Source organism: Microtus ochrogaster, linkage group LG4, assembly GCF_000317375.1.
Source record: "Microtus ochrogaster isolate Prairie Vole_2 linkage group LG4, MicOch1.0, whole genome shotgun sequence".
NCBI lineage: Eukaryota > Metazoa > Chordata > Mammalia > Rodentia > Cricetidae > Microtus > Microtus ochrogaster.
In genome coordinates, this window is record NC_022030.1 from 49,119,778 (window position 1) to 49,132,198 (window position 12,421).

General features: G+C 44.3%; 1 protein-coding gene across 1 annotated transcript in view; it reads left to right on the forward strand.

Moving 5' to 3' along the window:
- Positions 1-12,421, forward strand: part of Dner (delta/notch like EGF repeat containing) — a 303,919-nt gene that overhangs the window by 148,675 nt on the left and 142,823 nt on the right. The window contains exon 5 of the mRNA XM_005361514.3: positions 7,217-7,362. Within this exon, the coding sequence (XP_005361571.1) occupies positions 7,217-7,362 (146 nt within the window). The remainder of the gene's footprint in view (positions 1-7,216; positions 7,363-12,421) is intronic.

Consider the following 12,421-nt stretch of genomic DNA (forward strand, 5'->3'; position numbering starts at 1 on the left):
TGTGATCTGGATTTTATTCATAAAACAGGACTGAAGAGGAGCTGGGTTCCTGCTGTCGAGGAGTGTTAGCCCCAAACTTGATCTTGCCAGGAGCTCACACCCAAAAAGGAAGCTCTTTGCTCCTGGCCTGACACTATCAAAGAGTTGATTTCTTTTGTTTTGTTACCTTGTCTCCAAGTGTTGGGTCACAGATGCAGGCAGAATCCTTCCTGACTTACTATGCTTTGCACTAGCCTGGCACAGGTGTGGCCATTCCACACACACACACACACACACACACACACACACACACACACACACACACACTCTGTGCCTAATGGAACAAGATGTGGTCATTGTGAGCTGACTTTCCCAGTGTCCCAGTTAATGCCAGAGCCCTAGGTCCTCAGCAGGAAGCTGCTATTTGAAAACATCCATGCTTTGGGACTTCCTGAGTTGAGAACAGTATTTATAGGTTATAAGTTTGTGCCAAATGACTCCACGCACTAATAGGCAAACTTGGTGCAATCTATTTTGAGCTCCTAAAGCTTAAGAATTTATGGTAAGAATTTTTATTTTCCATGTACCCTTTCCCTTTAAGAGGGAGGAAAATGATCTTGAACTAAAGGACTAAAGTGAGTTGTGCAAATCCCCTTTGCTATTAATCCCAATGAGGTGTTAACTACAAAGTCCATTTAAGACTCTTTAGCATTAGCCTTAGAGAAGAAGGCAGTAGAATAAACAGTTAATGGCCTGAAGCCAGCCATTCCCTGCACTTTAATTGATGCTTGACCACTGCATTCCAAGGATAATGGCTGGGCCCTCCTTCACTTCTCATTTGCACCAAGGGGGCTTTGTAAGAGGCCCAGTAATGATTGGAGAACACTTCCTTACTGTGTTAATGAGCACCCCTAGGCAGCAGCAAGAGCACTGTGTGCATTAGTGTTTTGGGAAGATGGGGGAGGCAGGAGAGGAGAAATGGGGGGAGGGGAGGAGGAGGGGAAGTCCAACTTTTATTTGTCGTCCTAACTAGTTCCTTGTGGGTGTTAACAGATCCCTGGGTAACCTTTGTAGTGTTGCTTTCACCATTTTAGACCTCAGTAGGGAAATCATCCAACCACATTCCAGACAGAACTGAGTTGCTCAACATCTGTTTTCCTACGAGCCTCCTTTTTCCTTTTCCGGTATCTAAATGACAAGTTGAACTCTGCAGAGAGCTCAAGACCCATTCCCACCTTGGACCAAAATTTTCTCTGTGATACAGTCATAGTCCTAACCTAGTGTAGTTCTCTATGCTTTGTGAGAAATCTCATGTGGGGCATGGCAGCTCACACCTGCAGTTTAGGAGGATTTCTGTGTATTCAAAGCTAGCCTGGGAACACCAGAGACCCTGTCTCAAACACCCACACAAACACACAAAGTAACTAGCAGACCAAAATGCAAACCACCATTCTACCAATAAAATAAAATAAATAAAAAGAAGAAAAAAGAAATAGAAATCTTAACTTTTCGCACCAATTCAGCAATTGAAAACATTTTGTAGTTGTTTTTTTTTTTTTTTTTTGGTATAATTATGGCCTGGTATTGATACACAATTCGATTTATAGGCTGGGTGTAGTGGCACGTGCCTTTAGTCCCAGCACTTGGAAGGCAGAGGCAGGAGAATCTGTGAGTTTGGGGCCAATTTTGTCTACACAGAAAAATCCAGGATAATCAGGATTACATAGAGAGACTGTCTCAAAAACATCAAAACATCAACAACAAAACCAAACAAAAACAACCAAAACAAACAAAAGCCTAAACAACAACAACAAAAACAAACCAATAACCAACAAAAACCAAGGAAACAGCTCAGTTTACTGACAGACACTAATCTCTGGTCTTGGTGCTGAGTCCCCACCCCTCTCTTCTCTCCCTGTAGCACGCTTCTCTGTTCCCGTACATTTGCTGTCGTCTGTGTTTAGATGGCACCAAGCTTTCCATAAGCCCTCATGTTCCCAACTACCCATGTCCTGTGTCTGGCCATCACATCAGCTTGACTGCCCCATTGGGGTCTCATCAGCATTTCAGGAGTAAGCCTCCTGGTCTCCATGACCTTGTGGTCAGCCTGACACCAACATACATATGGGCATCTCCAACTGAACTCTAATTGTGCGTGTATGTGATTATAAGACAAGAGCAAATGACAGGTGCATTTGAGGGAGGATGCTGGAGGAACAGGAGGATAGAGGGAGGGTTGGATTTGATGAAACACATTGTCTCACATGTGAAATTCTCAAGCAACACAATTAAAGATTGTTCTTTTATTCAAAAGTAAAAATTTAAAAAGAAAATATAGAAACTTGATAAGGTGTATTTTTCAAGTTTATTCTTTGTATATTTTTTATGCACAATAAAATCTGAATATTCATATATTTAAATCTGGAAGGCATTTCAGACTTAATGTTTACAGTAGAAATCTTGACCCATTTACTCACCAGATACAACTGTCTATATCAGATGTTATTTCTTCTTTTCCCTCAAACCCTTTTTCCAATCTACATGAAAGACTTAGTTTATCTTACCCTTTCCTTACCCTACTTCCTCTTGTCTCTCTTTGCATTAATAATTATCTCCTATCTTTCTCTCTTGCTTTTAGTTTCTGTAAGGCTACAACTAGAACACCTTTTTTATTTTTTCCATTCAAAAATTTATACTTCCTCCCCTCCTCCCATTCCCCTCCTGCTCCCCCACTCATCCTCCTCCCTCTCCCAATTAGAACACCTTCTTAGCCTCTTGTGTGCCACAAGTTCCTGAGTGTTTGAAAAGACCACAGAAAATTCTGGTACTGAAAGAGGCTCCAGAGCTTCTTCTCTATTGACAGCTTTTGTCTGGCCCCTGGCTCTCATAGTGCTGGAGTGGAGACAATTCTTCCTAAGTGCCTGTCTTAGTTAGGGTTTGCTACTGCCATGAAGAGATGCCATCACTGTAGCAGCTCTTATAAAGAAAGCAGTTAATTGAGGGTGACTCACTTAACAGTTTCAGAGGCTCAGTCAATTATGATCTTGAAAGGGAGCATGGCAATGAGCAGGAAGACATGGTGCTGGAGCTGAGAGTGCTACATCTTGCAGGCAACAGGAAGTCAACTGACTGTCACACGGAGAGAAACTTGAGTAAAAGAGACCTCAAAGCCCACCCCCATAGCGACTTACTTCCTCCAACAAGTGCCACTCCCTTTGGGGGCCATTTTATTTCAGACTACCACAATAGGTGTATATTAGTAATTGCATTCCATATCATCATTGTAAGAACACAGCTTTCATCTCAAAGGGGATAAGAGAGTTTATTCTGGAGTTGAATATGAGCAAGCAGGGCATGAGAACACAGATCAGGTTCCCCCAAATCCAAATATCATGTTCCAATGTTCCAACAGCTTCATGAAGTTCTTAAAATAACAGGACGAAGGATAGCATACATCAAGAGGCTTTTCAAACATGTTGATGGGAACAGCAAGTAGGTAGGTTCCCACAAAGCAAGGGGAATCTTTGCTGTTGGACTCTGATGCTATCTCATGACATTCTTGACCTTTGGGTTGGTGGAAGCCAGGGCTCTATTTGTACACCCCCAAAGGATTTACCTAATTTAAGCCTCAAGGATAATAGGTCAAAAAAACAAAGGCGGGCAATACACAGTTATTTTGGGTTAGCGACTACTCAAGATACAAAATTCCAACATTCAACAACCTTGGAGGTTCCAATTAAACACTCAGCCTCATGAGATGTTTGATGTAGGGTTTTCCCCCCCTAAATGAAATGGGGACTTCGTTTCCTAATACACTGATTTCATATCTTACGGAAGGTAGAGTGGCGCCATGTACTGCACGTTTCCTCTGAGCATGCCAGGATGCTGTGACAGGGATCATACTGGTTTCTAGCTGCTCTCAGATGATCACGGCCCCAAAGAGCCTCCTTTCATGGAGTAAATTCTACTTCATTTTGGATTCTTCCTGGAAGGGACACATGGAATTTCCTAAGTGCTCCTTTGCTCTGACTTAGTTGCTGTTGTTAAGAAAAAAAATCCTAAGAGGGGTGGCTCTGGCGCAAAGAAATCCAATTAGATCAGATAAAACTGAATTAAAATGCCCATCGTTTTATTAACTACGACACTCTCGGGTGGCCAAGTGCATGGCGGGGAGACAGGAAAGCAGGGAGCATATGTAAACCCAGAGCCACGTGTTTCTCCTCGGGGAGCCCACTTAAATACCCTGTGGTATTTAATGCCCCTGGCATGCTGGGATTTGGAGTCCAGACTAATGCAACTTCCAGGCCAGGGGGACTATGCTCCAGACTTAACAGCTGTTTGATGGAAAAATTGCACAGGACTAACTGCTTTCACTCTGGGGTATTCCAGGCACGTCCCATAGACATCACCAAAGGGGGGTGCAAAAACTTAGTGAGATTGCACTCTGACCTGGTGAGAGTAACTAGCTACTGTTCTCAGTGCATGCACACAGGGTCGTGCACATAAGCTCTTCGTTTCAGTGACTCAGTTTAAGGGACTGGAGAACGTGACTGGGTAGCAATAGGTACTATGATGATGTAAATGAATTTGAGAACACTATGTGTGTGTGTGTTCATGCATGTGTATGTATGTGCACATATGTACGTGTGGAGTCTGGAGGTTGACATGGGGTATCCTTCCCAATTGCTCTTATTTTTTTCATTTTATTTTGTGTGTATAGACGTTTTGCCTGCAAATATGTTTGTTTAACATGTGAATGCAGAGGCCCGAAGAGGACCTGGATCCTCTGAGACTAGACACAGAGCCTCCATGTGGGTGCTGAGAATCAAGCTCTCAACCCCGTGCCGCTAATCCCAATTGCTCTTCTTTTCTGAAACAATCTTTCGCTGACTCTGGGATTCTGCCATGGCTAGACTGGTGGGCCAGCAAGACCCACGAATCATCCCATATCTCTCTCCAATGTGGGGGCTGCAAGCAGAGTCCCCATACCTGGCTTGCCCCACCCCCTGCCTCTCCTTAAAATTTAGTGTTGTGAACTTAGGTCCGTCCTAGCTAGCACTTTAGTGACATAACCATTCCCCCACCCAGCCTCCACATTACAAAGTTTTATTTAAAGAAATGCTTCTAACTGGGACAGGTACAACTTCATTAATAGTTTAGTAGGGCTTTAAGGTCCCAATACTCATGGTTTTGTTAAGCATATACAGACAACACAAAGTTCTTCCTTTCTGAGTTGCACTAAGAATTTCAGACATACACAGTGAGCAGGGGAGTAAAGACAAGTTGCTTAGATTCCAAAACCACATGAATAAAATGCAATCCAGGAGGCTTGCACGAATGCCTCCCATTCCAAATGATTGTCATTTCAATGACATTATGATGTGATTTATTAGTTTTTCTACCAGATTTTTAACTGGAAGCACATGCCTGAATTATGCCGGGGAATCTTTGCCTTTTTTAATTATGCATTTATGAAGGTGTCTGTGTGTGAGGATGTGCATATAGTGAAATTTTATTTGCAACCTAACAAATAAAGTTTGCCTGAAGATCAGAGTGCAGAGCTAAGCCACTAGTTAGCCATAGAAGACAGGCAATGGTGGCACACACTTTTAATCCTAGCACTCGGGAGACAGAGGCAGATGGATCTCTGTGAGTTCAAGGGCTACACTAGACCGATCCAGTCTCAAAGAGAAACAAAGTGAGGTGGTGGCGGCTCACACCTTTAATCCCAGCACCAGGGAGATGGAGACAGGAAGGGATATGGCTGGGCAGAGAGTGGAATTTAAGGGTGGGAGGAGACAGGAGCTCCGAGGCAGTCTGAGGATGCAGTCTGAGGATGCAGTGAGTCTGAGGATGCAGTGAATCTGAGGATGCAGTGAGTCTGAGGATGCAGTCTGAGGATGTAGTCTGAGGATGCAGTCTGAGGATGAAGTCTGAGGATGCAGTCTGAGGATGCAGTCTGAGGAAGCAGTCTGAGGATGCAGTCTGAGGATGCAGTCTGAGGAAGCAGTCTGAGGATGCAGTCTGAGGAGGCAGTCTGAGCACAGTCCGAGGGTTCACAGAGACAGTATCACCTCCTCAGTCTGATGCTTCGGTAAAAGCATCTAATGACTAACTGCACTGCTTCTCTGATCTCTCAGGCAAGCTTTATTTACTAGGTTACAAGCAAAATACCACTATGTGTACGTATGTGAGTGCCGGTGCCCATGGGTCCAGAGAGGGCCTCAGATTCCCATAGCCCTGGAATTATAGGCAAGTGTGAGCTGTGCAATATGGGTGCCGAGAACTGAACTCAAGAGCAGCAATCACTTTTAGCCACCGAGCCAGCTCCAGCTCCCAGGAATCCTTTTCAAAAACATATCTGCCAGGATTCTACTCCAAATCACAGATTCTTTGTCATGTATGTTTGGTTCTGGAAATATGCAGTTTGGGGAATGTTCTGCAAGATTTTGAAGCTTCTTTCTTCATTTTTGAGAACTGGACCTATCCTATGCATGCGAGGCAATTCTTCTACCACTGAGATTTCTATGTTTTTTGAGACAGTCTTACTAAATTCTGAGGCCAGCCTTGAGCTTGTCATTTTTGAGAACTGGACCTATCCTATGCGTGCGAGGCAATTCTTCTACCACTGAGATTTCTATGTTTTTGAGACAGTCTTACTAAATTGCTGAGGCCAGCCTTGAGCTTGTCATTTCCCCACCACAGCCTCATGGGTAGCTGGGATTACAGGCCTGTACTTCAAGGCCTGGCTGAACCTACTAGTTTCAACACTGCTTAAGGAACCATTACTTTTGACTGAAAAGTAGTCTTTGGAAGAAAGCCTCGTAGAACTCTTGACTGTTCAGAGTACTCAGGAGAAGGAAGCAATGAGTAACACACGCATTTTCTCTGTGGGTGAAGAGCAGGGTGCAAACTCAGAATCTGAATCCTAAAATGAAACACAGAGATAGGACCGGCAAGGGAAGTGTCTCTCACAGGACAAGGGCAGGGGAGGAACATGGTGTGCCTGATACGCCCTTCTTTGTCTTTGATAAATTCCTATGAAGCTTGGAGAGACTGGTGCATCTTAGGGACCCAAGGTCTGAATGGACAGAAGCTGTGTGCCTTAGTTTACCCCTCCACGTTACTATGCTTATCTGACTTTCAGACTAAGTTCAGCCTAGGCAAAATTCTAGTCGTGTTGAAAGTGTGTTGGAAGAACTTGCTTTACATTTCTTGTTATCCTGTTTCCTTTTAGGTTTTGTGAATGATTCTGTCGCTAAGTCCATCGTGGCCTTGCGTTTAACTCTGGTGGTGAAGGCCAGCACCTGTGTGCCTGGGGGCAGTCACTCGAATGACTTAGAGTGTTCAGGAAGAGGAAAATGTGCCACGAAGCCATCGGAGGTAAGGGACATGTGGTAGCTTCTACATATTACTATTACTAAACAAATATGTATTTGTATATATGAGTAGGCAACATATAGATAGATGCTTTTCCATATGATTTTTAAAGTCACTGGGGTAAGTTCTATGCATTGATAGACCTTCTTGAATAAGCACAAAGTTGAGGTTACTTCTGGTAGCAGAATCAAGAAAAACAGAAGAAAGCAAAAGTCATCACACTCATTTATTTCCCAGATTTTAAAACCGTGGCCGTCCCCCTCCTCAAGGTAGTTATGAAAGTGAGAGAATGAAGGCGTAAGTTGCAAACAATGCCACACCAGTTTGGAATTATGATTAATAGGGTGATATTTATTTAAAGGGGAAAAAAACTTACAGATAACCGTCCCAGACAACAGCCCTCTGTGCAATCAGGAAGGAGTCTAGTCGCCGGAAACGAAGAGGAAGTGAAGAGAGCGAGAAGGGAAGTAACCGCTTTTTTAAAGGGAGAGAGACCACGCCCCAATGGGCTGGTATCTCAGCAGCTATAGGCTGGAGGAGCAGAAGGACCTCCCGCAACAAGAGAACAACAAGAGAAGGTGTGGAGAAGAGGATGACCTAGTAGATTTCACCTTTGAGGTGCGGCATCATAAACACCATGGAGGACCCGTGTCCCGTTCCCATTTTCTCTGGTAGCTGTGGTCCCATGGCACTAGGTCTCTTGGGAGTGGGGCAAGGGCTGCAGATAGTTTTCTCTCCTGCCTTCTTCCTTCCAGTATGGGCAGGAGTCAGCTATCAGGCCAGCAAAGGGCCATTATATTCACTGGGACCATTATCCCTGAGTCTCAGGCTCCCTTCAAGCCTTTTTGGAAGATGGGCTCTAGGCACCAACTGAAGCTCCCAGAAGGGGTGACAATGTTATTAATCTGGGTACCTGTTCTGCTGGGGGTACCCGTTCCTCCCACTGCTTCTTACTTCTGTCTCTCCCATATTCTTGTTTATTTTTTCTCTTCATTTATATGCATATTTCCACCAGAGTAATAGTTAAACAAACACAGGTTCTCTAAATACCACAAGGCTGTGACTTGTTTAAGGCTGCTTTTAGGGGATAAGTAGGTAAATTTTCTTGGCTAATGTAAGTATATTTTATAACAGAGGTGTGAACTTTGATGAGTGAAGGGTATGGGACTCATTAACAAAAGGAAGAGGCTTTGGAATGGTAATTGTCACATGGAAAACGTGCAATTTTACTGTTTTAGACTTGATATTGCAATTGCTTAAATAGGCCACTCTCTTGTGAGATGTTCCCTGAAAGAGGCAGAGTGTGGTAAGGAACTCAGGTCAAAGTGGGAATGCTCATTTCTGGTGAATCTGAGGAGACAGATGTAAGGAGAAACTGAGCCAGTGCTGTATCCCTTCTATGAGGAGGAAGAGAGAGAATGTGGAGAAGCAGGAGGGAAGGCATGGCCAAGCAACACCTACAAAGCCAAGAGGTTCTTCCATGTCTGCCCCTTCAGGACAGCCTGCTTCCCTTCCAAAGACCAACCTTTTTATCAGTGCCTTTTATGGGGGCAAATCTAGAAGACACTGAGTGTTCCCTCATGACGGTGAGCGCTGGGCTGACAGCTTAGAGGAGATGAGGAAGCAATGCAGAACCTGCTCAGTGAAGTCGTCCCAGAAGAGAGGAGGAGTGAGAAGTGATGGAAAGTGTCATGGCTTCCCAGGAGCCTGTGGGGAAGATGTGCACAGCCCCCACCCTTACCGTCCCCACTGAATTGTTCTGAGGCCCCATTAGTTCTGACAAAGGCAGCATCAGCAAAGAGAACTGTCTCGAATGACCACTGCCACTTTGCAAGTTTTTTAAATATGTGTTTTATCTTTTTTTTTTTTCAAACTAACTGACAAAGTGACAGATTTCCTTATGACTTTCTCCTATATACTTCCTTTGTGGCTGATCTGCCAACCCTCTCTCCCGTCTCCGCACTCCCTGCTTGCACCCCTTCACCCCCAACATTCTTTCATTTCCATGTCGCATGTGCTTCATTACCCACCCCATTTCTTTCTCTCTCTCCCTCTCACAGGCCCCTTTCTGGTTTCCTGGCCTCTGACCGCACTCACTGCTCCATAAACTATAACAGAAGCTGGGATCCACGTGTGAGAGGGAGCATGCAGATTTTGTTTTTCTGAGCCTACGCTACCCCACTTAACATATTATCTTCCAGTTCCATTCATTTCGGAAGTTTTCATTTTTCTTTACAATTGAGTGTTTCTGTCATGTGTGTGTTTATCACATTTTTATTATCCATCCATCTGTTGATGGGCATCTAGGCTAACTCCATTTCCTGACTACTGTGAATAGAGCAGAATGGACATGACTGAGCGAGTATCTCTGTGGCAGAATATGGGGTCCTTTGTGCGTATGCCCAGAAATGGAAGAGATGGGCCAGTGGCTGATGAAACGGGAGGCCTCATTTTCCTCTTAGTTTTCCAATGGCTGGCCCTTCGGGAAATGTTTCAGTAGAAGGCAGGCATCATGTTGCGACCACATGTTGTGGGCATGCACTGAAAATGTAGCACTCCTAGGAGGCGGCTCTACCCAGGAGACACTGCTTGCATTCAGATTCATTGGAGAGGCTGGAGAGGTGTTTAGCACCTGGCAGATAGCTTTGAAAAGCTTGCCAAACACAGAATAAAAAGACTCAAAAGCTGTGGTGGGGGAGCCCACAGTCATCTTGGCAGGTCATTTCAGAGTGAGCACATCTTCACTGGGGACCTGGGCTTCTCTGAAGAGCTTCTAATGCTGTGCAGCTATCTCCTCCTCCAGCCCTGCCATCTCCCTGCACTCGGTCAACTGTGGAGTCTCACTGCTATTGGCTTTGCATTTGCCTTCAGAATGTTGTGATCAGTCAGCTTATCGGAGTCAGTGTGCATGTGTGTCTGCGTGTGAGTGCACACTCATGTGTTTCTGCACATGTGGGCTCGTTCATATGTATCTGTGAGTGTGTATGCCTTCATTGTATCTGTGCATGTGTACATGTTCGTGTATACCTGTGGGATACGCACTTGCATATTTGTTTGTGCATGGGTGGTCAGAGGCCAACCTTAGGTATCTGCCTCAGTCATCTACATTTTAATTTTTGAGTCAGGATCTCTTGCTGGGCTTGAGGCTTACCAATGAAACTAGTTGGTTAGGCAATGAGCCCAAAGGATCTTGTCTCCATAGTGCTGGAACCACAAGTATGCGTCATTGAACCTGACGTTTTATACAGGTTCTTGGAACTGAACATGGGTCCACATGCAATGTGTGCAGGCACTTTACAGACTGAACTGTGTCCCCAGCCCCTGAGCCAATGATCACCATGTCTGTTGGAGACCTAACACCACGTGGTGTGTTCTTATCCAGGAAGGAACTGTCTCCTGCAAACAAGGCTACTAGCTATGACAAGAATGGGGGTGGGGGTGGGGTGGGGGAGGAGGTGGAATGGAAAGGTAGCTATCTTTTTTCATTTGTTTGAGTTCTGTATCTTTTTGTGGCCCTTGTCTGGGCAGATACAGTGACTTAAGTAGTTGCAGCGACAAAGGACCATTGTCATTGTGTTTCTTTTTATTGTTCCCTACAGTCAAAAGTTACACAGTCTAGCCTTCCACTCCGTGCAAGAATCTACTTTATAGCATGAGAAAAATAGAACTGTATTTGGTGATTTTGTTTTATTGTTTCATTTTATATAATTTTATTAGATCATCCATCAAGACAGAACAATTCTGTTATTTCTGCACTATTCTCACCGAGTGGTAGAGCTCATTTCTCTTTCCTGTCAGATGTGTTCTGGTGGGGGGATATTTCTTAGTTCCAGGTTGACAGGTGGCCGTGGTTGCTCTTCTTGGATACCCCACCATCCCTAGAAGAAACTTTTATGTGTTTGCTCTTACAGAAGCAAGGGCGCTTTGTGTTGGTCCTGTGTCTGTTGGAAGGAATTTGACTATTGGCTACCAATTTCTCTTGTTGAATTTTATTACTAAAGTTATCCTGCTAACAGTGGTCACCTTTGATGATTGTCCCCTTGATATTCTTTCTCTCTCTCTCTCTCTCTCTCTCTCTCTCTCTCTCTCTCTCTCTCTCTCTGTGTGTGTGTGTGTGTGTGTGTGTATACATACATGCATGTGTATGCTTGCACTTGTGGATGCCAGAAGTCAAGCTCAGTAACATTCCTCCTGTGCTGTCCACTTTGTTTCTTGAGACAGTGTCTTCTCTGGCCCAGATGTCACCAAGTGTGCAGGGCTGTGCGGTTCTGATCCCCAGAGAGCTGTCTATTTCTCCCTGAATACTAGCATTATAAGTGCTGGCCACAACACCTGTTTTATTTTATTTTTTTAAATGTGGATTCTGGTGATCAAACTCAGGTCATCATTCTTATAAGATAAACACTGTTATGACTGAGTTCCCCTTGATTATCTTATAGGGATTCTTTCAGGAAGGCAGCATGGGGCGCTTGAGTCTGCTCAGAACCAAGCTGGATGGCATGGACCTTCCCAATGAATGGAAAGAGACTTATTAGAATCTTCCAACCATGTGAAGCCAATAGAATGACATAGTCATAGTTTATACCACTGTGAAATCTTAGCAAGTCCTAAATCTGGTGGCAGGAGCCTGAAATCCGGAGGCCACAGAAATAATTGCGGTTGAGTGCTAAGACTGTCTGGTGCAGAATGGGGGTGAATGAAGTCTGAAGATCCTCTGCTATTGGGATTCTCTCTGGCTTGGGGACATCAACCTTTCATTCCAAGCAGGTCTTCTCCTGATTGACAAGGCTCACTCATTAGGAGAGCAATCTGTCTTACTCAAAATGTATTGATTTCAATGGAAATCTCATTCACAAACACCCTTCCAGAACAAGATCCAGAATAACGGGTGGCCGAATATATTGGCATCGTGGCCCAGCCAAATGGATGTGTGAAATTGACCGTACAAGAATCCCCCTGTATCACTGATTCTTGGTTGCCTCTTTTTTTTTCTTTGTGCAACTTTTTTTTATTGAGAAAAGAAAAAAAAAAAACAAGTTTCTGCCTCCTCCCAGCCTCCCAC